General features: G+C 30.4%; 3 protein-coding genes across 3 annotated transcripts; 1 reads left to right on the forward strand and 2 right to left on the reverse strand.

Moving 5' to 3' along the window:
* Positions 1–2,083: 2,083 nt before the first annotated feature.
* Positions 2,084–5,682, reverse strand: LOC132933333 (uncharacterized). The gene is made up of 2 exons (XM_060999634.1): positions 5,629–5,682; positions 2,084–3,475 (listed from the first exon to the last, which is right to left on the reverse strand). Exons 1-2 carry the CDS (start codon positions 5,680–5,682, stop codon positions 2,084–2,086), a joined length of 1,446 nt encoding a protein of 481 aa, XP_060855617.1.
* A 465-nt stretch (positions 5,683–6,147) lies between these two features.
* LOC132933334 (uncharacterized) lies at positions 6,148–6,534 on the reverse strand. The gene has a single exon (XM_060999635.1). It carries the CDS (start codon positions 6,532–6,534, stop codon positions 6,148–6,150), a length of 387 nt encoding a protein of 128 aa, XP_060855618.1.
* A 13,411-nt stretch (positions 6,535–19,945) lies between these two features.
* Positions 19,946–21,965, forward strand: LOC132933335 (uncharacterized). Its single transcript, XM_060999636.1, has 3 exons — positions 19,946–19,987; positions 20,651–21,595; positions 21,642–21,965. Exons 1-3 carry the CDS (start codon positions 19,946–19,948, stop codon positions 21,963–21,965), a joined length of 1,311 nt encoding a protein of 436 aa, XP_060855619.1.
* The last annotated feature ends 2,719 nt before the right edge of the window (positions 21,966–24,684 follow it).

Raw genomic sequence — 24,684 nt, forward strand, 5'->3', positions numbered from 1 at the left:
TTATTATGTGAGAAGGAACCAAAAAAAACAACTATAGAAGATATAGAATCTTATTACAATATTTTTAAAACTTCTGGAGTCCATTTAAAAGCAGATGGAAAACCTAGAACCTCGAGGTACCATAAATGGATGACTGTTGTAAAACCGTTGTATGATCGAATGAAAATGGAGGAAAAACAGTTTAACGAAGAAATAGCTAAAATTAATGAGAATACAACTCCTCGAATTAGCTTAAAATCATTTAACAATACTTTACCTTCTACTCATTTTGGGTTATTTAACGCTAAACGTAGAAAAATAACACAAGAAATTGAACCATTTGATTGTAATCAATCAGCAAGCAGTTTTTCACCTGCAGATCACATGTCTACAGATATGATTAATTTTACTTCATCACCTGATCCTAAGACAGGCAGAGGTTTTTATAAAGATGTATTACCTCAAACACAATTAGTTTATTGTGACGATCCGAATGAGCTAGTAACTAGATTAAATCTTCTGACATCATCACAAAGTGTTGGTAATACTGGTGTCAATAATGAAATTATATCTATTTTAGAAGAACTGCGTGAGAGAAATATTATAGTATAATGACAACCTTAGAGAGTATAGCTAATGAGCTACATCGACCAGCGAGAAAAATATTTCCTAGACGTAGTGTGGTAACACGGTTTATTGACGACCTCTGGCAAGCTGATTTAATGGATATGCAATCTCATTCTAAAAAAATTATGGTTTTAAATTCATATTAATTGTTATAGACACATATAGCAAATATGTATTTGTGGAACCGCTGAAAAATAAATCAGGTAAAGAATGTACAAAAGGAATGTTTAATATATTGAAAAAAGCTAAAACAAAATTTTTACAGACAGATAATGGTACAGAATTTTACAATGTCCAATTCCAAGATTTAATGAAAAAGTATAAAATTAAACATTACAGTTCATACAGTGTTATCAAATGTTCAATCGCGGAACGTGTGATTCGAACTCTTAAAAATAATATATATAGACATTTTACTGCAACAGGCACATGGAATTAGTACAATACAATATCAAAAATTATACATAACTATAATAACATAAAACACAGAACAATCAAATGTACACCTAGTGAAGCTCGAATGGATACAAACAGAATTAAATTTAACACATATATAAATTATGAAACATTGTATAAACCAAAATTTAAAGTTAACGATAAAGTACGAATATCTAAGTATAAACATACATTTACTAAAGGATATACACCAAATTGGACAACGGAAATATTTACAGTTTCAAAAGTTTTACAGACAAATCCAGTAACTTATCGACTAAAGGATGAATAGGCAGTATAATTTTAGGTGGTTTTTATGAACAGGAAATTAAATTAACTGATTTTCCAAACACCTTTCTCATTGAACGTATTGTAAAAAAAGTTGGGAATAAAATGTTTGTTAAATGGTTAGGTTTTGATTCAAGTCAAAATTCATGGATAACATCATCAGATATTTTAAAATAATGTTTTTTTTATGTATAATATTTATTTATTTATTTATTTATTTTTTAATAAAATAAAATATCAGTTTTTTTTACTAAGTCGAATTAATTATTTCACATGATCTCCTGATCCTCATTAGTCTGTTTTGAAAACTATATATAAATATATACAATCGATAAAAACAAAAAGCGTCATCTAGTGGTAAATAAATCAATGAAAATAATAATACTGCTGTATTTTGTTCCGCTAGATAACGCTTTTAAACTGAGTCATTAAGTTTATAGTGACCATAAGCTAAAGTATTTATCCCGTCATCCATTATATAACGTTTATCATCGTTTGCACTTAGAACAAGTTTGCTCATTGTTTTCGAATGAACAACATGTTTATTTGATTGGATAAAATTCATTTTTCTATGAGTTTGTTCATCCTTGAGAGTTTTATGGTTTATAAAAGCGTTTAGTATATTCATATAATTGTTAAATTGCATGTGATTTTTAATATATATATTTCTTTACGCCTTTTGCTTTTTTTTTCTCAGCGCCATCTATAGTTTTATAAGCATATAATTTCGGTCTTAATGAAACGAATTCTTTAATTATAATTCCTTCATTTCATCTTTAAAGAACCCTGGTTGATTTTTATGAATTTCACTAAAGCAACAATGGTCTTTAGGATAATTAGATGTGTCAAAATGTGGTAATAAACTATTTTTTAAATCGTCAAAAAAATTTGTTGTTTGGATAGTATATATCAGGGAATCAGTATCCGAATATAAAGAACTAATTTTAGTACCATACCTTTTCTTCATTACATTATAATGGAAGTCATACATAAATGTTTTCGAAACGTCTAAAATTGCAAATCCTACATAAATTGCCTTGTCGAATTTAATTGTTTCCTTATGCTGATGAATGGCCATGAGATTCTTAGAATATATAGTTCTGTCTTTAAAACTAGTTTTCGCCATTAATTTCCTTGCTTTTTGTTCTGAAGAAACCAGTTTTATAGAAGTTCTTGCTCGAACATTCTCCATACATTTACCAAAAACGCTATTAATTAGCAACTTCCAGAAATCCTTCTCAAACTCGTTTTTAGCTTGTACTCTCATAGATGTACATAATTTTATGTATGATGCCATCCATTTACTTTGAGAAAAACGGATAGCTCGATGAATGTTTACTACTTTAAGACCGTGAGAAATTGCTTGTTTTAAATTTTTGTAATGTACAATATAGTTTTTTTTCGGTGATAAAGTAGTTAACAATTTCTCAACTTTCGAATTTGGTGGACATTCGTTAAACGGTAAAAATGGGAAATCATTATGATATTTATGTAGATGTTTAGGATACTCAATATCAACTTCTAATATATATCCGACTTCTGAATCATCAGCAATTTTAGTTACATCTATGTTGAGATCGTCAACCCATTCAAAATCTTTAAAAGGTAATTCTGTTAACATAGACTTCCCATACAAATTCACACAATCGAGATATGTAATCCATGTGATCGGTTCATTTGCATTATAGTCCAATCCTTCGATATTTGGTATGTTTGCCTTAACATATCTTTTGGTTGATTGGCATATCCCGCCTCTAATTGATTTTTCGAAGAAAAGCAACATGTTATACTCCTTTAACCTTGATAATTTGACCTTGGTATACTTCAGCATACAGTCAAAAGCAAACCCGGGAGCAGTCATATAATGAGCAGGATCTAGTTCGAGCGTAGATAAACATAAGTCTCTAAAATTTTCAAACACATCGGCTAGTATGCTAACATCAGTTTTTAAATAAAGATCGCTATATTCACCTAAAGTCTTTATATCAAATGTATGCCATACATTTTTAGCATGTATATAATCTTCATCACTAAATTTCTCGTCTGTTAAAGAGTTATAAAATTCTAGCTTTGATGGCAGAAATGTATCATCTAATTTACTCCAATTATCGACATATTCATAAGGGAAGACTCCTTTTCGTTGTAACTAAATCTAGTGCGTCCGCAGAAAATATTTTAAGAGTTTCTCTAAATCTCGACTTATCTTCAGATAAATTTTCCGCAAGTTTACTTAATGACTCGCTCATAAAACGGAATGTATCAACAAATTTTATACTAAATTTAGGTGCGATTTCCTTGCTGAAGGATATATATTTTTCTGATGAATTAGGAATAACGTGAATATTTTGATCATCGCAACCGAGCTCTCGAATTATGAAATGGCTATCGTACGATAAATTATGAAAGAAAATTGGAATGAATGATGGATTAGTTATTTGAAAATTACATTCGAGACAAAGACATTGTCTATATTTACCAGTAAAATGACAGTGATCTCGAACTTTAATTAAATTATTTTTTTTAAAATGTTTTGAACATTTTTCACATCTTTTAATTCTTTGAAAATGTTTTTCTTCTTTTTCAGTTAATTTACCCATTGGTGTAGCAGTTTCGTAAATTGTTTTGATATTATTTCCGATATCAATCATATTTTCCATAAATTTTTTTGCTGCATTTTCTCCTCTATAAATAACCACCTTTCTAGGAATCTTCAACTGTTTTACTAACTCTTTTGGTATAATATCATAGTCGACTTTTACATAAAACCCATAACTCATAATTTCATGTAAATGTGTAATATATGTTTTTTTTTTTTTACAACTCTGAATGAATTCATTTTTTATAACTTTCAAAATAAATAAAATCATCATCTCCCTCTTCAAACATTATAGGTTTCCCTAATTGGTTCTTTCTACAATTATGTTGATGTTCAATCAATCCTTTCATACCCCAAAGTTTGCTTTTACACGGTTTGTTCCCAAAAGTAGTAAAACATCTTTTACAGATAATTAGCTTAGTACAATTTTTAGTTTTCTGACTTCTAACGAATCTTGAAAAATTTTTATATAACAGTAATGTGATGTTTCATCACTATTGAATAGAAAAAGATCGAAATGTTTTTTTCTTTCAGTATTACAAATATACAAAGGAAAAATATGTTTTTTATCATTTAAACTATAAATATTAATTGATACATCGTTTGTACGTTCAAATTTTTTCATCTGACTGATTGGTGTTGGAAAATCAATACATTCAAAATCTAAACCACTTTTTGTTTCTAACATTTTAAAATATTTCTTATTCAAATAAGTTTTATTCGATCGATTATCAAACTTAGATAGTATTGAATATTTAAAACATTTAGCATCGTTATTTTTTACATTTATAATTGCTCTTTTATCTTTTATATATTCAGGTAGATCTAGATACGTTCCTCCTCTGAGAGGATTCACTGTATTAATTCTCAATTGTAATACATCTATAGTTTTAAGGGACCACCCAGATCCTTTCGCTAAAAACTGGTCTTGTTCAGATAATAATTTATTGAACATTCCATTTAGTAATTTATTGAAATCGGATGAATTACATGCAAGTGTATTAGAAGTTTTGAAAGCTATGTCCCGAACTTCTTGAGTTAGTATTCTTTCGTATACGCTATCCACATGTAAATTAAATTTTATAGATGATTGTAAACATGATTCTTTTAACTTTAAAATTAATTTATCTCTAACATAGTTAAAAAAAAGCGTGTAGTCTATAAAATTTAAAGTATTCTTAATCAAAAATGTTTTTGAACATTTCTTAAATCTCTCGATTTCAAATAAACCTTCATCTGAAGATGACATCCGCTCGTGTTATGTAACCGTTTTTCTTTTCATTATAAAACTGAAAAAATAGATTAAATAAAAAAAAACACAGATATATGCATTATGCAATCATAATATTGTAAAATGTATTATAACATCAACTTCTTTTTTTTTAAATCTTATGCAAGCAATTCAGAATATTGTTTTCAAAATATAATAAAAGTATTAATTCTAAATTATTACAAAGAAAAAAAGAATTGGTTAATGTAATAAGAAATTACTCAGATTCTAATTCTCTTAACCGATTGTTTAGTTCTGTTAACCGACACTGAAGATCTGCTTTACATTCACTTGAATAGTTTTCGAATCTATTATGTTCATTTATCAATTTATTTTTAAAAAATGAATTTTTCTTCATACTATCATTAATTTTTACAAATACTTTTCGAAATGTTTTCCGTTTCTCGATATAATAGCGTTTATTGTCACGCACCTGCTGTTTTGCTGCTAGAATTCTGCTTTTAATTACGTTTATTTCTGGGTTCATGATTCTGAAAATTACATAGAATTTCAAAAACTAACTAATTGATACGTTTTTTAAATCTAAACCACTTTCCCTAACATTTTTATTAAATTAGCTTTATTTGAAAACATTTATCATACCAGCAGATCTTATATACGCAATAATAATTATATGATTAAATAATAAATAATAACAAAAAAAAAAATAATATTTTAATTATTTATTGAAAAACAGAATATTATTCGACATTATCTAATTTACTATATAAATCACTAGCTGAATTACCCGTCGTTGCCGGGTTTAAGTATAAAAAATGTCTACAGCCCAACTTTAACCGGACGGCCGCAGACCAAGACAGAAGATTAATTTTAATAGTTATATAATAAATAATAATAATAATTTTAATAGGTATATAATAAATAATAATAATAATTTATTAAAATTTAATAGGTATATAATAAAAAATAATAATGTATGACAACAATCTTATTACAAAATTTCTCTATAAACTACATTTGATGTTTTTCCTGTTGGTGCCAAAATAACTAAATTTGTGGGCATACTGACTATGGAGCATGCCACATAAAATTGCCCATGTGAAAAACAATCTTCTCTTACATCGATCCCTGCAATTTTCAAGGTTTGTCCTTGTGATTTATTTATTGTCATAGCAAAACATACTTTGACAGGAAACTGCATTCTCTTAAATTGGAATGGATAATCTGATGGTATAATTGGTATGCGAGGAATAAAAACTGATTCACCTTTTGCAAATCCAGTCATAATTTGAGCTTCTATCAGATTTTTTTGAAGATCAGTAATACGTAGACGAGTCCCATTGCACAATTTTGGTGGGCTAAGATTTCTTAGAAGCATTATAGGAGTACCAATTTTTAATGTTAATAAATGTGGTGGGAATCCAGGAGGGTTGAGTGAATTGAGAAATTCTACGGGATAATTAACTGCATCATCTATTTCCAGCACCGAATACACCGATCTGTATTCCATTTTTTTGCTTGAAAAGAGCCCAATAATATTTTGTTTATTTCTCCTGCTGTATCATTTTTTGATGTCAAAATGGCCCTCTCACATAACCAGTCTATTGATATTTCTTTGAGGTTTTCGATGCCAGGATATATTTTGTATGTAAGTTCTTGTAAAGTATTAACAACAGTACCTAATCCTGTCGGCAAAGTAATTTTTTCTTCACATTCTGGATATTTTCCTTCTCCTATTTTTAAGAGTAGCTCAGAAAACTGTTCAGCAGTCTTGTATCCTTTTAAATGTACTCGCATATTTTTGGTCAAAGAAAATTTTTCTATTTTAGGCCACAAATATGAAGACTTGATGCATGCTGCGATTTCATTAGCTCGAGTTCCTCTGGGTACGGTTGGTAGAGTTTGTCGAAAGTCTCCAGCTAGCAGTACTGTGACTCCTCCCATTAATAAATTTGAATTTCTTAGATCCTTCAGACAGTTGTTTAAAGCTTCAAAGCCTTTCTTATGAGACATTGGACTTTCATCCCAAACTATGAGCTTGCATTTTTTCAGAACATTTGCCATATTAGATTGTTTATTAATATTGCACGTTGGAATCTCGATGGTGTTCAGATTGAGTGGCAACTTGAAAGCAGAATGAGCAGTTTTTCCTCCATGTAAAAGCGTAGCAGCAATTCCTGATGATGCAGCTGCAATTGCAATCCCATATGAGCTTCTTACTTTAGCCAAAAGTATATTGATTAAGTGAGTTTTACCAGTTCCGCCAGGAGCGTCTAAAAATATACATTTTCCTAAATTTAATTTGATACTATTTAAAGTTTGTTTGTAAACAAACCTCTGTTCCTCAGTCAAAGAGGGTTCATTCTGCAAAACAATTTCCTGTAAAGCATTTAAATCATAGCTTGTTTCTTTTAAATATTCTCTATTTTCTAAAAGTCCACCAGATCTTGTAGGAGTTGGCAAACCATATTCTTTTAAGTTATTTCCACCTAGATTCAAAACAAAGTCTTCAATTAATACCAAACACTTATTATAAAGTTCACTGTCTGTTATATTATTTTCTAGATGTTGTCTATAATATTGTCGTCGAATATCGTCTGAAAAATCGTCCTTATACTTAGTCCAAAGACTTGAAGCATCTGAGGGGTGGCAAAATATTAATATTACACTGAAAAGTTCTCGCATTTTATTAGGTGAACGACATAATGCTGCTTCTTCTAAAGCAAAATCCCACTGATTGTCATCTTCTAATAATCCAAGTGCTTTTCATGTGGCCTGGAATGTCGGATACTCGATATTGTTCACAATCTTCAAAAATGAATACGATGTTGGACCTTTTACGTAATGAAGAAGAAGACGAAGATGGTAACATTCAACATTGTTTGGGTGGATTGTATAAACTCTACCCAAAGCTGTATCTTTCTTAACTCCTGGCCAACCTTCGACATTCTGGCATTGTTTACGTCTAACAAAATTCTTATTTTTCCACACATAATACGAAGCAACTTGTGGATAAAGCAATGTTCTTGCAAAATTATCGGTTTGACATATCTGGAAAAAAGCCTGAAGAGTTGTTGTTGGTGGATTTTCTATTCTTTCGGCAACATTATTTGCTGTGAAGTAGACACGTTGTCCATTTTCTAGGTGAACATCAAGATGAATAATAGCTGGATACCTATCGTGTATATAAAAACCTAAAATTTTCCAAGCTGCTTCGAAACTACTGATATACCTGCCACTTTCATATATTTTTATTTCATCTGTATGGTCAGATTTTCCTAAACCAAACGCTGCGTGATCACTACCTTTTGTGACATATTTGCATACATATTTTATAGACTTGATTGAACTGGTTATTTCTACATTTATATGAGCACTAAAAGTACGCAATAACAGAGGGTTATATGGAACAACCCACCTGTTATCTAAGTCAATTGACTTAATACTCACTTTGAAACCACCATCGTTTGTTGATCACCTTCTATATTTTGGATAGCCATCTTCACCTCTTTGAGTTTCTTGAATGAGCGTAACTGGATAACGTTTGCTGCAAACACCTCCTTTCATGCACGGAGAATTTTTGTTCAAAAGTTCACATGGTCCATGTATCATGTTAGCCTTTACTATCTCGTACAGTAAAGGATCTACATCTGGATTCGGAATCTCAGCACACACGAATTTATCTATCATATCTGATGTAATTTGATTCTCCAACCATAGTAATATGTGTACGTGAGGTAGGCCTCGTTTCTGCCATTCAACTGAATATATATGGCACCTCACTTTCCCAAACAAATCTCCTTTTGTCAACAGATCTATTAACTCCTTAACTTTTCGATTAAATACTCTTGCAATGATGTCTGGGCGATTATTTATAAAACAACGAATGTACGTATATACGTATATATAATAATAACTAATTATATTATTCAAAGCTAAATAAAAAAACTTTAAAAATTAGACAATATAGCATATTTTATATCATAAAAAATAAAATTTTAGTTGCTAGTGAAGCTACGTCACACGATAATAGAAAAAAACGTGATAGTTTATATGTTAGTTAATAGTAGATAGGGCGATTGTAACTATCGTAGAGTTCGTACGGTAACATTACGTTGTCACGAAAACAACTACGTGTTTACTATCAACGTGCGACAGCAGCTTTCGAATAATCTTAACGTAAAAGCAATAAAAAAAAACATTATAGAAAAAATAATTTAAATTTATATATGTGTATAATATACGTTTTAGGATATATTTTATACAGTCATTAAACATTATTGAATATTTTAATATAATAAAAAAAATTTTTTATATTAAAAACATTTTACGTAAGATAATATTACACGTGTAATACAACAATCACGTTATCTATAACAAATATTTATAATCAGCTATAGTATTTTAACATTGATAAAAACAAGGTATGGTGCAACACTACTAGATAACGGTATCTATAGTTATTATCATGAAAGAGATTGACTATTAAAGATTTTTGAGGTCAGGTAATAATTATCAAAATTATTGATGAATGATAAGCCCGATGTTCTATCTTATCTATGTAAATCTATGATAGTATGGTACATCAGTAAGTTATCTTCTATACTGTGGACGTGGTGTAATTATAACGTATTATTGTTACTTGATCATAACTTAACAAAAAAAAAGAAAACAGCTTATATTATAGTAGTGACTAAAAGTGAGAGTTGAGAAACCGTCTTTCAACTACTTCTATTTTAATGTTTTTATTTTAAATAATCTATGAAAAAAAATCTTTAAGTCTAAACACTCAATACCCATAGTAATATTATAAAACTGTATTATAATTACAACAATAAATTGTTATTATTCTATTTTATTTTTTAAAAAAAAGAAGTATGATGTTAAATTTAATAAATAACAATAAAAAAAAAATAGTACTTACATAGCTTGTAGAAATTGAGGTACTTTTTCTAAGTATGATGGCTGGTCTATTTGTTAGAGTTGTTTTGACAATCTTTTGACTGGCTGTTGAAGATGTTTGGTAAACTGCTGGCTGGATGTACATGAAGATGGCCCCCCGACTTTGTCCAAACATTTTCAAAATTATTGTAAATAATTGTAAATTACATTTGCGAATTTGTAAATCAGCAGATAACTTATAAATCAAAAAACAAAAGTCGGGGGGCCAAGTTCACGTAGCCCCCCGACTTTGGCCGATCGCCTCCGGACAAACTGCAAGCAATTGTAAATTAATTGTAAATAATTGTAAATTACATTTGCGAATTTGTAAATCAGCAGATAACTTATAAATCAAAAAACAAAAGTCGGGGGGCCAAGTTCACGTAGCCCCCCGACTTTGGCCGATCGCCTCCGGACAAATTGCAGGCAATTGTAAATTAATTGTAAATAATTGTAAATTACATTTGCGAATTTGTAAATCAGCAGACAACTTATAAATCAAAAAACAAAAGTCGGGGGGCCAAGTTCACGTAGCCCCCCAACTTTGGCCGATCGCCTCCGGACAAATTGCAAGCAATTGTAAATTAATTGTAAATAATTGTAAATTACATTTGCGAATTTGTAAATCAGCAGACAACTTATAAATCAAAAAACAAAAGTCGGGGTGCCAAGTTCACGTAGCCCCCCGACTTTGGCCGATCGAGTCCAGCAATCCGACCAACTACATACGTTGGCTGATTTTGAGTTATTAGACCCTTCAGAAGTATTGTGATATTTTTTTAAGTATTAGGTAGTGTTGAAGTTATTATAATTTCCTGTTTAATTATACCCTTTTATTTTTAATAGTTTTTAGAGAATTTCTAAAATCTTCTTCCTTTCAAAACTTGTTTGGGTGTTAATGAATTGTATTACAAATGTTACATAATATTATTATATGATATTTGTTGAGGCTTCGAATGGAGTACAAGTGAGTTTTACCTAACGTTTATCATAAATTAAGAATAATTGTGATATTTGTTGCTACATTACCGGCTGAGATCACCTTCAGTTGAAATCTATGCTGAAATGATCTATTTTAATATACAATTAGCTGGCTTAAAAACATAGTTTATTTCTTTTCATTATAACAAATTATTTAAAAATATAAAATTATGATTGGTTAAAAAGTACTAACTCGTATCTTTAATTAAAAAATAAAATATAACTGTATTCAATAAAATAAAATATAGCTCAATAAAAATATTACTTTTTGGTATAAACTAATAAATGTGGATTCACTTTTATCTGTTCTGGTTTCTTACATCTGGCGATTTTTTTAACCAAATCGTTGTGGGTTTCCCATATTGTGTTTGTTTCCAAACGGCGTACATGGCTTATATAATGTCCATTTGTATAATTGATGGATCCATTTAAAAAAAAGCTGAGTAAAAAGTATAATGTAGTATAATTTCATTTTATTACATAAATTAATTAATAAATGATACATACCTCTCATTATTGACACTCAATTCTAGCGGGAAGTGAGCCATATTAAAATGTTTGGTTCCTACGACTTGATCCATTTCAATAAATATATGATGACTTAATTTTTTGTTTGCCGAAACTATCCCGTTGCATGATGGTTGACGACAGTTATAATTTCTCTCTTCTGTATATGTTTTTAGCAGACCTTCCAAATTTGATATTTTTTGAAGTTTTTGTGTATCCAATATGATTGTACTACAATTTTTGATGTTATTGGCATTTTCACAATTTGTATTAGAACATTTGATATGTTCTTTCGCTGATGGAAATTCTTGTAATAATTTATAAATTATGAATGTTACGTTGCACTCAGAGTTTATAACTTTCAATCCAGATACTCCGTCTTCTTCGTCAAATATTTTCCTTATTAATTTAACTCGTTCTTTATATATAGTTTTTGGGGAATTTCCACAAGCCACTGATTTGCAAAAATTCAAAAACTCATCAGAACTTTCATCAATATAATGTTTATATTCATCATTATCAATATATGCTCTTGAAATAATTACGGCTACAGAATCAAACGCACAAGTGTTATTTACAAGATATCTTTTTTTTTCCATGTAAACTATAGATGATAAATTACCATTCAATAGTAATGAGTTAAAATTTGATCTTGTTTTTCTTTTATTAAACGACAGTTCGATATCTCTATTTGCTTGCATATATTTTGTTATTCTCTGTCTTTTAGGCTTATCATTAAAATATATTTCCTGTGATTCACCACCACGTCCACGCCAATTTTCATATTCTTCACCAGACTGAGAAGTTGAAAGGGTTATTGAGTTGTCGTCAGATATTTCATCTTCTATACAACTATATTTGCTATCAGATTTTTCGCCTTCACATACATCTGGTTTTTTGTCAGAGACTACATTTGGTAGCGTGTCGTTTATTTCTTTGTCAAACTCTTCATCAAATGAGTCGTTAATATCAAATATTGTCTTTGAACAACTTGGTATATATACATCTTTGTCATGCTGAATACAAATATCATTTTGAACATCAATGATATCAAGTGGTTTTGTTTTCTCAACTGATAATGTATTTTTTGTATCCTGGCCTTTAACTGATATTTCTTGTTTATTTATTTTTGCTGAGTTTCGAATTTGGGCACTCTTGAATAGTCGAGCATTACTATTTATGCTATTTAAATGATTTATAACAAATCTGTCTACTGTCATTGGTTTACGTTCAAAACGAAGAATATTGCATTTCAGTTCTTTAAAGTCCCCTTCGACGGATGCAGAAGTAGCAATATCATATGGGGAATCAAACAATGATTGCATGACAGATGTCCAAAGAGGAAAGTGCTTACATAAACGTATAATATCAGTGGTTAGTTCTGGAAGTAAATGAGCAGACAAACGGTTACCTTTTTGTTCAGAATTATCTTTACTTGTTTTTAATACATCTTCTAGAAATGCTGTAATCTGGGTTGGACGTTCATCGAAACCAGAAGCCAAATTTTCTTCAGAGTCTTCGTTAAATTCTTCATCGTCTAACATATCAAAATTTACTCCGTCTTTAATTGGTATAATATCCTTTATACGATTTACTAAATAGACTCTACTTTTTTCTGAAGGATTAGGTTTTGTACAACATTTATCTAACCATCCATCAGTTTCACTTAATACAACAGTTAGTAAGTTTGTTAAAATTTCACGAAAATCATCAATGTGTTTTGATACTAAAAGGAGTCTGAGACAACTGACATAGAATACTTTAAGATGTTTATTTTTCCCATTCAAACATTTAAGTCTACAAAATATTTTTACCATGTGGGCAACGTCTATTCTTATGTAGCATGATGGTAAATTACTATGTGATTTATTTAAGCATAAAAAATATTTGTCAACATATTCACTTAAGGATGCATTACAAAAAGCACGAGACATAGCACCCAGTATTGGTAATGAATAATCACACACTGCTTCTTGAGGACATCGAATTACCACTTTTTTCCAACGCCATAACCAATTGAATATATTGTCTGTATCGTGACTTTCAGACACCATTTGTACTACTGGAATTTGCCCAAAACCCGTATTTATTACTCCTTCATAAAGAAAGATATTATTTGATGATATGTTCATACTTGTTCTTTTAATTTTTTGTACTAAACCACCTGTAGCATCTATGGCTAATCTGCAATAACTTTTTACTTCATCTTTGTAAATAATAATTTGATGACTGGACCAATAGTAAACAAAAAATGGATCCATACCAATATTATATATTGATCCAGCATAAGTTGAATTATGTTTGAACTCAACGAGAGATTTAATAGGACACTTTTCAACAATTCCTAATGATATATCTTTAAATTGCTGCTTAGCTTTGCTCAAAGTATTAAGAGTATAAAGATTTGGCGGAGAAGTACATCCAAATTCCAAATCTTTGGCATTTTTTCTCCTCCAATTAGATCCAAAATCTGACGACAATTGTTCCCCAACAATTTTTCGTTTGAAACCTTTTAATGGACGCTTAGTGTCATGTTTTGTTTCGGTGCCCCTAGTGTCGTTAGTACGGAGACTAAGGATAAGTGCTTCACCACCTTTAGGTTCTGTGTCTGACCACCCTTCCATTTCAGAACCACAATCTTTACATTTAGCACAGAACCAAATATAATGTTTACTATTCCGAGGATCACGACTAACTTTTCCTCTTTTATATATGAAATTGCATGGAAGTTTATGCTCTTTTAAAAATATATCGTTGATCATATCTGTCCAAATTCCTGGTGGGAGTATGTCATACGATCTGTACGCAGATTTTTTATCCTTATAAGACACAGTTTTAGGTTTAATTTGAGTGAACACATTAAAAGGAATAGTTATTTGAAATAACTTTTTGAGGAATTCACCTTCATTAGATTGCAATGAACATTCTGTATCTGATGATGAACTTTGGTCTACTTCTATAGCATTTTTTATATGATCTTCCAATCCAAGCAATTTAATTAATCTAGATTTCCATCCATGTCTATCCTCATAAAACATAATATATAATGAATTTGAAGGAAGTTTGTAATTTAAATCTTCAGATAAAACTTTCCACACATTACTTGAAACTGGGCTAATTAAACCTTGTTCATTTATAATTTCATGCTTTCTTTTTTTTAATGTCTCAAAAACTAGGTGCTCGTCAACACGAGGTTTTCGTCCCCTTTTAACTGTAGCCTAAAATATACAATTTATTTTATAGTTTTCACCGAATCAAAACTTTTTTTTTTTTTTTTATTTAATAAGAAAATATACAACTATACAATTAAGCACAACAAGTAATAATGATGAAGAGGATTACATAACATGAAAAACCTAACCTAACCTACTTGAAATTAAAACTTTATAATATTTATAATGGATTAATGAATTAATAGTATTAGCAGTGTCTAGTATTGATTTACACTTTGTACAGTTTTTACGTATTATAACTATTTGTTACGTTAATTAATAGTTATATTTTACGCCATTACATGTAAAATGAATGGCATCATTTTACGATCATTGTTGGTTTACTGGTTTGATCCTTTTAAAGAACAATTTGCTAAGGATTGGCTTTTATAAAATTTAAATTTTTTTAAGAATTAATTAGATCTATATTTGATAAAATATGTTTAAAAAAAATCTGTTTAATGAAAGATTCGTATTTTATAAAAATAAATTTAATAAAAATTCTATTTGATAAAAAATTCAATGATAATTATATATGTAATGAAGAAATGGATAATTCATAATAAAAATTTAAAAAATACTAAATAATAATCTGAATTTGCTAAAAACCTTTATTTGTAAAAAAATCAATATTTGATAAAAAATCTAAATTTGAAAAAAAAATTTATAAAACAAAATCCCTGATAAAAAATTCATATTTTTAAAAAAAACTTAAATGAAATAAAAAATAATAATGTGAGGTATTTTTCGTTTGATAAAAATCTATGGTTTAAAAAATATATATTTGATAAAATATGGTTAAAAAAATCTAAATTTATACAAAATCTTTATTTGATACACAATCAATATTTGGTAAAAAAAACATAAAAATATAGTTTTTTTTAGCAAATTTGGATTATAAATTAACATTTTTTTTTATTCAATAGATTTTTTACAATTAATTATCTATTTTTAATTTAAAATATAGATTTTTTGAATAATGAATTTTTTATCAAACATATTTTTTATCAATTTGCTTTAACAGATTTTTTATTGATTTCTTATCAATTTAAATTTTTTTAATATAAACTAAAGTAAAACACAAAAAACATATACAATATTATATATTTTTATATTATATTATGTCGCGTGAGTTAGAAACCCGTCGACGTTACATATGCCTCATAAATGATAGTACCTATAGGTAATTTTGAAATACATGTTATGCGGTGGGCCCACTTTGAGAAGTTGACCATAGATATTATATAATATATACATCCCTATACCTAATATTACATCCATTACAAAGTAACTCACTACATAGATGGATATTGTAAGAACCAAAAACTTATCTTTACTAATCATTCAGATAAAAATATAATCAAATCAAATGTCTTGATAGAAATTAAGTATTATAACTTTATGGCATACAAAAATTGAATCAACAAATATGAATTTAGTGTGGACTATGAAAAGAATTACCTATGGCTGTATCATTTAATAAATGTATTTTAATAATAGGTACACGCTATTGTAATTGAAAATATTTTTAAACTTACCATTATAAACAAGATGTATTAAGTTTCAAGTAAAATATAACAATACACAACTTATTATAAAATATATAAACCAGGGTAAAATGCAAGAGCATGCGACTGGACATCTGGACTGCATATGAGAACACAATCACTATAATTTTAATTTAATAATATTGTTATCAATCAGTAAATTTTAGCCTATATTATTATTGTTGTCTACAGAAATCGTCAATGGCATATCTAGACGACGCCTTTACACAAAAATAGGAAATCCCGAAAAAATACAACACACAAGTAACGACACGTCCACCATGCAATAATAATAACAATCGGTACAGTCGAAACAATATAATTTGATTTAATGCTGAGGCCACACGATGCGTTATTACTGAAAGCATTGGGTTTTTATACAGACGGTTTAGTTTTAAATATAACATGCTACATAATGCAATCTCACAATGATCTCCCAAAAAAATTAAAGTTTTGTTTCAACAGGAGATATAATGGTGAATTAGCATATTATATTAAGTATTAAATAAAACAGAAATTGAATTCAAATTTAACACCATTCATTACAGTGACCCACTTGTAACCTACTGTACAGCAGAGTGACATCCACTTACCCACCTTTTGTTTTTTGATTTCTAAGTTTTCTGCTGATTTACAAATTCGCAAATGTAATTTACAATTATTTACAATTAATTTACAATTGCTTGCAATTTGTCCGGAGGCGATCGGCCAAAGTTGGGGGGCTACGTGAACTTGGCTCCCCGACTTTTGTTTTTTGATTTATAAGTTGTCTGCTGATTTACAAATTCGCAAATGTAATTTACAATTATTTACAATTAATTTACAATTGCCTGCAATTTGTCCGGAGGCGATCGGCCAAAGTTGGGGGGCTACGTGAACTTGGCTCCCCGACTTTTGTTTTTTGATTTATAAGTTGTCTGCTGATTTACAAATTTGCAAATGTAATTTACAATTATTTACAATAATTTTGAAAATGTTTGGACAAAGACGGGGGGCCATATTCATGTACGTGTTGGCTGGCTGTTGTTTTGGCGAAGAAGACTGGTCTGCTGCTGGCTGCTCTTGGAACTGCTGTTGCTTGAACTGATGACGATAAGCTAAGAAATTCTGGGTTTTATACCCGAAAATAACCCTCTCTTCTCTCATTAGAATTTTTTTGTGATGGATTTAAACATTTCAACTTATTTTACATCCTGTTTTAATATTATAATGGCATTGACATTAAGTAAATGTGAAAACATTTGACTGAGCAGGTTATATTAGCAGCAATTTAGATTCATATAATATAATTGGTTTTTGAGAATGAATGTATACATTCTAAGCATTGACATTTAGTAAATGTGAAAACATTTGGCTGGACAGGTTATGTTAGCAACAATTAAAATTCATATAATGTAATTGGTTTTTGAGAATGAATGTATACATTCTAATTTATTTTAAATCCTGTTTGTAATAATTTAAATTCATGTAAAAAAAATGCAAAAAATGTGAACGTACAGATAGCCAATTAGTGCATATTAGAGAGGGAATTTACATATACTTACTAACCTGATACCTGAAAAACATTTTAAATTATTATATACACACTAACCCGCTAGGCTATACGTCCACGAGATATTAAATCGAATAATAAAACATTTAAGATAAAACATTCAATTTTTTTTTTATTTTTTTATTTTATTCAATACAGCAAATATTATAAACAGTATATTATATAAAAAAAACATGATTTAACAAATGGTATCGTACGAACCGGTTTCACAATTACAAATAACTTCGGTTTTACAATATTTACTTAAGACTTTTTGAACAAACTGATAACCTTTCATTAATAATACATATAAACATTTTGGTGAGAATCGGGTATGTTCTATAAAACAATTATCATCGATTTCAAAACTATGTAGAATTACTCCACACCAATGACATTGAACTGCGTCATCGAGATTGATATAGTAAAATCCACATTCTGAGAGCTTGAACTTATTCTGGCCGGTATTTGAAGGAAAACTTTTAAAAGATCGTAACCTAGATACAAATGCAGAGAATTCTGGATACGCTGGCGTTGAATTGAATCGTATTTGATCGACCAATGACTGGACATCGTTTGCGCATTTTTGAAAATTCATTTTTGAAGAAATTAAATAACTTATACAATTTAATAAAACTTTGAGAAAATAAAGAAAAATGAGACACGACTTGAGTGAACGATGGATCATTAGTAACTGAATATGAAAAAATAATCAGCAATCAGCTTAAAATAATAAATAAAGTTTTTATCATTATTAAAAAAATCAGTGTAACCAACATGAGTAAAAATGAAATACAGTACATTTTTTCGAGGTAAAATTTACTAACAATCGGTGTGAAATGTGTTACACGGTAAATCTGAGTGCTTCAAGTGAGACATTCTCCCTTGAAAAAAAATTTTTACCGTGGAAAAGCTGGCTGTGAACATACAAATATATACTACTACCAGGTAACTAAATACTTTTGTGTATTTAAATTTTTTTAAAACATGTTATAATTTTAAATATACTAGCATAAGAAATTTATTTCTAAATTAATTTGTATATTTTATAGGAACATCTACGGCATCCCAACCACATGATACTTCATCCACTGTACCTGTTGTTAGTCATTTTACAAACAACATTAATACTAATGAGACTACAGTGGCAACAACTGAATCTGAGCCACCTATAAAGAGACAAAAATAACTTTTATTGTCAAATAGGTAAAACTCAATTAGAGTTACTGAATTGTATTAAGAATAATAGTATAAATGTATAATAAGTATAACACTTAAATTGTAGTACAACTTAAATGAGTTTATTTTTTAGTTTACAGCTTGGACATTTTCCAACTGGTTTGGATACATCAACCTCTGGAAGGTTTCAAAAACAAAAGTTATGTTGTTTAGTTTAATACAGCTTTGGGTTAAGTATACAAATAGAGTAAAAATATATTACAAAAAAATGTGCCATATTTTTAATATTATTAATTTGAAAAAATTACTAGTAAAATATGGTCAAATCAAATAAGTTTTAGTTTTCAAGAAAATTGTAAATTCAACTGGTTTGAATGATAGTTATAAGTTATAACTCTTTGAGCTATAAGATACAAGCGATAGTATAGAAGCTTTTCATTTATATAACTACAAAATTTTGATTTATAAATTATATTACTTAATCAAAACATGTTCTGCTATATAAATTTGGAGTATTTGGTTTTTAGTTTTTATTCATAATATTATGTTTTTTTTAAATTTTTACATTTGAACTATTTATTACCTATTGTTGGGAACGTACGTATTACGTACATTAAATATTATATATCGGCTTTACGAACATTCTATACTCCGGCCCACGAGAGTCCATATGTCAGAACGCGTCCGTCGCTGCGCATCGGTTCCCCTTCCATACGCCGAATCATACCGATCGGAAACCGGCCGGCAACGATCGCCGACAGCCGTCGTTGACATTCGTATCTACGGAGTGACTGCAGCAAACGCGTGTTTACGTGATACCATAAAATTTAATTGTTCACATTGCATAACGTATTATTTTGCGTTTTTTTTCCAATTTTTTTTAAATTCAATATGGAGATTGTTACACCCCCAAAACGAAATCGAAGTGGAAAGGTAAGCATTTTAATATATATTTATAATATTTATATTTTATTTGCCAATATTCACTAATGGGTGGCTGCTTAATCACACTTTTCACGTTATTTATTATTTTTTTTTTAATTAGGTACTCTCGTCATATTAACATTAAACATCAAAATATTTTATTTAAATTTAAATTGTATTAGTGTCACCCAGTGAATATTTAAATGTCTAACGTATTTTTTGAATTATTCAAATTATTATTATTATTTATGGTAATCGGAAAAAAAGCCCCGATATTCAAATTCTGTAAAAAAAAAGCCCTGTACCTACTAAATACATTACTATTTTATAATTAATAGATCGTCGTTGACACGAAAAAACCTCCTATGTGATGAAATATTGACAATTTGTACAATAAATACATATTATAATATATTATATTAAGTTTTTTACTTCAATTTTTTTCAGAATAAAAATGTATATTTTATTACGTTTTTTAAATGTATTTTCATTAATCATTGATGATTTGTGATTTTTTAAAACGTTTTTCGTCTCTCCTGAAAAATTAGGTTTAAGCACAAGGGAGATTTTTTCGTGTCAACGACGAGATATTACATGTTAAGGAATGTTATTGAACTATTTGTTATTAGATGTACATACATTAAAATTTGTTTTTTTTTTATAATTACTTAGGTTGTGCATACCAAACAGAAACAAATTATTATAAATGTATACAAGGATATCCTCATCACAGAACCCGATATTACTTATGAAAATTTAGTGAAAAGGGTGTCTATAGCATGTGGCATTGGAGTACTAACAGTCAAAAACACAATCAGCGAATACAAGCGTACGGGCAAAGTATCCTCACCAATGAATAAAAAGAAAAGACCTACTGTAATAGATAAAGTTGACGATTTTGACAAAGATGCAATTCGTCAAAAAATCCATGCATTTTGGTTCAGACGAGAAATTCCGACATTAACAAAAATAATACAAGTAGTAAACGATGATCCTGATCTTCCAAATCTAACACGTACGTCATTCCAAAGATTGTTAAAGAGCATGCAATTTGAGTACACAAAAAGGGACAGAAACAGTGCTCTTACCGAAAGAGAGGATCTTGTTACTTGGCGGCGCAGTTATATTTCTGACATTCGACGTTATCGAGAGGAAGGCCGAACAATTTATTTTTTGGATGAGACGTGGGTCAATGCTGGAGATTGTTCGTCAAGAGTATGGGTCGACCAAACAATACAATCACACCGAGATGCTTTCCTCAGAGGCTTAACTACAGGGTCACGTAATCCAACAGGAAAAGGCAAACGGCTCATTGTGGTTCACATCGGGTCAGCTGAGGGTTTCGTCGCAGGTGGTCTTTTGTGTTTTGAATCAAAAAAAAACACATCTGACTACCACGACGAAATGAACGGAGATACATTTTTCGAATGGTTCTGTGGCGTTTTACCTTTATTAAAAGATAATTCGGTAATAGTTATGGATAATGCACCGTACCATTCGGTGAAAACAGAACAATCACCTACCTCTGCTTGGAAAAAGGCTGCCATAGTTGAATGGCTTGAATCCAAAGGCGTAGAGACCAACCCATCCATGATCAAATTTGATTTGTTAAAAATTGTTCGAAATATAAAACACAAATATAATTTGTACGTGGTTGATGAAGAGGCCAAAAAACAAAAAAAAAATTGTTCTACGTTTACCTCCATACCACTGTGAACTCAATCCCATTGAGTTGGCATGGTCGGTAGTAAAAGGACATGTGAAGGCAAATAACACAACATTTAAGATAAATGACGTTCGGCAATTATTAAACGATGGTATACAAAAAGTGACACCTGAAATGTGGTCCAATTTTGTTTCACACACAATAAAAGAAGAGGACAAATTGTGGCAGATAGACTATATTTCTGATGAGATGTTGGACGAAGAACCGACATCGCACGTGTTAACTATTACTGGATTGACGACTTCTGATTCAAGTGATTGACGATTTTTTTTAAATATTATAATATCTGTAAATAATTATGTTCAATTTGATAATTTTAGTTATACTAAAATCTAATAAAAAACTAGACAAAAAATTGTTGCTCATTTATTTTTACTATGATTATTATTTGTATTGTTCAGTTGTATAAATATAAATTTTTAATATATATATGTATGTGCGTATATTTATAAACAAGCAGGTATACCTAATAAGGTAATGAGTAAATTAAATAAAAAAAAATGATGATGTCTCACATAATATTATATTAAATTTATAAAAATGAATACCGATTATAATATGCTACGCCGCGGCGACGCAATTAATTAGCTGTGTTTTTATGACCCGCTGTATTCACGTTGCCGAGTGGTGGGAACAGCACTATGGTGGGAGAAAATTCGGCCGGCAGCTGTCGCGACCGTCAGTATCGATGCGCGGTTTACGTATGGACTCTCGTGGGCCGGAGTATAGAACCTGTTTTTGTGGTAAATAATATAGGCGACAATAGACGACCCGGAGTCAGTTGTCGGCCGTCCTAGTACGTGAATGAATGATTGTTCGTAATGTTTGTATGTGAAATAAAAGCGTTGTAATTAAACAGTTATCGATCTTTTTTTTTTTTTGTGTGTGTTTACGATCGCCGTAGACACACACATCAGCTCAGGTGTGGGGTACGTTTTAATGAATTTCATTAATTTACGCACCTCCGTAAGATACCGCAGTCAACCGTAAGTTTGAGTCTGTGTCAAACAGTAAGCGTCGTTTGACACATGACGAATGGAAGCAAGGGTGTAGTTACGAGATCGCGTACGTTAGCAGCAAGTCGTTCAGTAAACGATCAACAAGTAGAAAGTATGAATTTGTCAGGAAAGGATGAAGAATCGATTTCGACACCGGTAACCGGAAGTACGTCGTCGAATGACACTGGTGCAAATGGAGTAGCCGTGCCTCAGAATGTTGAACCGACGGTAGACACGAAGCAAATGTTGGAGACGTTGATGGTTCAAAACCGTATGTTAATGGAGTTGTTAAACATGCAACAGACAAAGTCGACAGATGAAATAACGTTCGCACCGGATTTTCATAAGTCTATACCCGTATTTGACGGACTAAATCCTGGATTTCAAGCACTTGATTGGCTGAATACCGTCAACAGTGTAGCTAATTTAAATCGTTGGCCTGACAATTTCAAGTTGCAGTCGGTGCGCACAAATTTGGAAGGACCTGCCAAACATTGGTTTTCGTCACGAAAAATCGTAAGTTGGATCGATTTTGAAACGCAGTTTAAACGGACTTTTGTCGGAAAAGTTTCAGTCGGAGACAGATGGAAAGAAATGGTACGTCGTGTCCAACGCAAAAGTGAAAATGTGCTCGAATATTTTCACGAAAAGGTTCATTTGTGTTCGTTACTCGAATTAAGTTTTCAAGAGACGAAAATGCAAGTGCTCGAAGGTCTGTATTCAAAAGAGTTAAGCGTGCATTTGTTAAGCCGCGACCACGCAGATATCGACGAATAACGTGAGTTGTTACCTTATAATTATGATGTTATTAAACCATTGGAAAATGATTGTAATTTTTCTGGTATAAACGGCACTAAGTTAGAATTGTTAGGTATTTTTGAAACCGAAATTGTTATTAATGATAATAGATTTAAGTTACGTTTTTATATTGTACCTGATAACACTATGGTAATGAATGCTCTATTAGGTAGAGATTTTATTACTAAACTGGGTGTAAGTTTGTGTTTCCAAAATGGTGTTGTAAGGCTAAATTTAATCAAGGACGTTAATCAAACAAAAATGACAGACGGTTTATACCAAATTTTGTGTGTGGATTATGAGCACGAGTTTGAGAGTGTAAAAGAAAAATTGAATGTCAACCAGGAAATGGAATTTACGTATGTATAGTCTATACCAAATAAGAGCGCACCGGGCGGCGCACAAAAACCGGTCATATCACGCGCATGTCAGAGAGCGCTACCGTCGTGCGTTCCAGCGCCACCAGGGTCAACCGCTTATACAGAGTGTGTTATATTGTCACACCATTTTAACGGTCTTTAGCGGTAACACGTATTTTTGTTTTTTGTGCGCATTCGCTGTTTATTGAATTTTTCTTGTTGTTGTTTAAAAAAAAAACAAAAAAAAGGTCTATTATTTTACTATGTAATACGCGGTAGCGCAATGTAATCCGCGATAGCGCATTGTTACTACAATTTCCTGTATGTACGGCGGCGTCGCCGACGGCGGCAACATCGTCGACGACGCCGATCATAGCCGACTAAGGCGACCAATCACATAGCTAATAGACCCGTCCAGGGGGGTCCGGACGTCGCTCCGCGATTCATTTGTATGCGCCAGCGTGGTACGCTCTTATTTGGTACAGACTATAAGTAAATTGGTAGAGTTATTCAAAAGTGAGTATGTTTTGGGTAAACGATGTGTACAGGATAGTACTGACCCGAATTTAGAGATAAAATTAATACTTAAACATGATATTTCCTACAGAGCGCGACGTATATCATATAGTGATAGAGAAAAATTAAAAGTTATAATAAGTGATTTGTTGGAAGAGGGTGTGATCAGACCAAGTAGAAGTCCATACAGCAGTCCAATTGTACTTGTAAGAAAGAAAACCGGTGAAATTAGGTTATGCGTAGACTATCGTGAGTTAAATAAAATCACCGTCAAAGACAATTTTCCTGCACCTCTTATTGACGACCAAA

Source organism: Metopolophium dirhodum, chromosome 1, assembly GCF_019925205.1.
Source record: "Metopolophium dirhodum isolate CAU chromosome 1, ASM1992520v1, whole genome shotgun sequence".
Classification (NCBI taxonomy): Eukaryota; Metazoa; Arthropoda; class Insecta; order Hemiptera; family Aphididae; genus Metopolophium; species Metopolophium dirhodum.

Excerpts from the sequence above, each read along its gene's own strand:
- LOC132933335 (XM_060999636.1), top strand. The coding sequence starts at position 19,946 with ATGGAGATTGTTACACCCCCAAAACGAAATCGAAGTGGAAAG. Across the intron at positions 19,988-20,650 it reads AACGAAATCGAAGTGGAAAG|GTTGTGCATACCAAACAGAA; the intron begins GTAAGCATTTTA and ends ATAATTACTTAG. Across the intron at positions 21,596-21,641 it reads AATTTGATTTGTTAAAAATT|AGGCCAAAAAACAAAAAAAA; the intron begins GTTCGAAATATA and ends TGGTTGATGAAG.
- LOC132933334 (XM_060999635.1), bottom strand. The coding sequence starts at position 6,534 with ATGCTTCTAAGAAATCTTAGCCCACCAAAATTGTGCAATGGGACTCGT.
- LOC132933333 (XM_060999634.1), bottom strand. The coding sequence starts at position 5,682 with ATGAACCCAGAAATAAACGTAATTAAAAGCAGAATTCTAGCAGCAAAA. Across the intron at positions 3,476-5,628 it reads TTCTAGCAGCAAAACAGCAG|TTACAACGAAAAGGAGTCTT; the intron begins GTGCGTGACAAT and ends CACTAGATTTAG.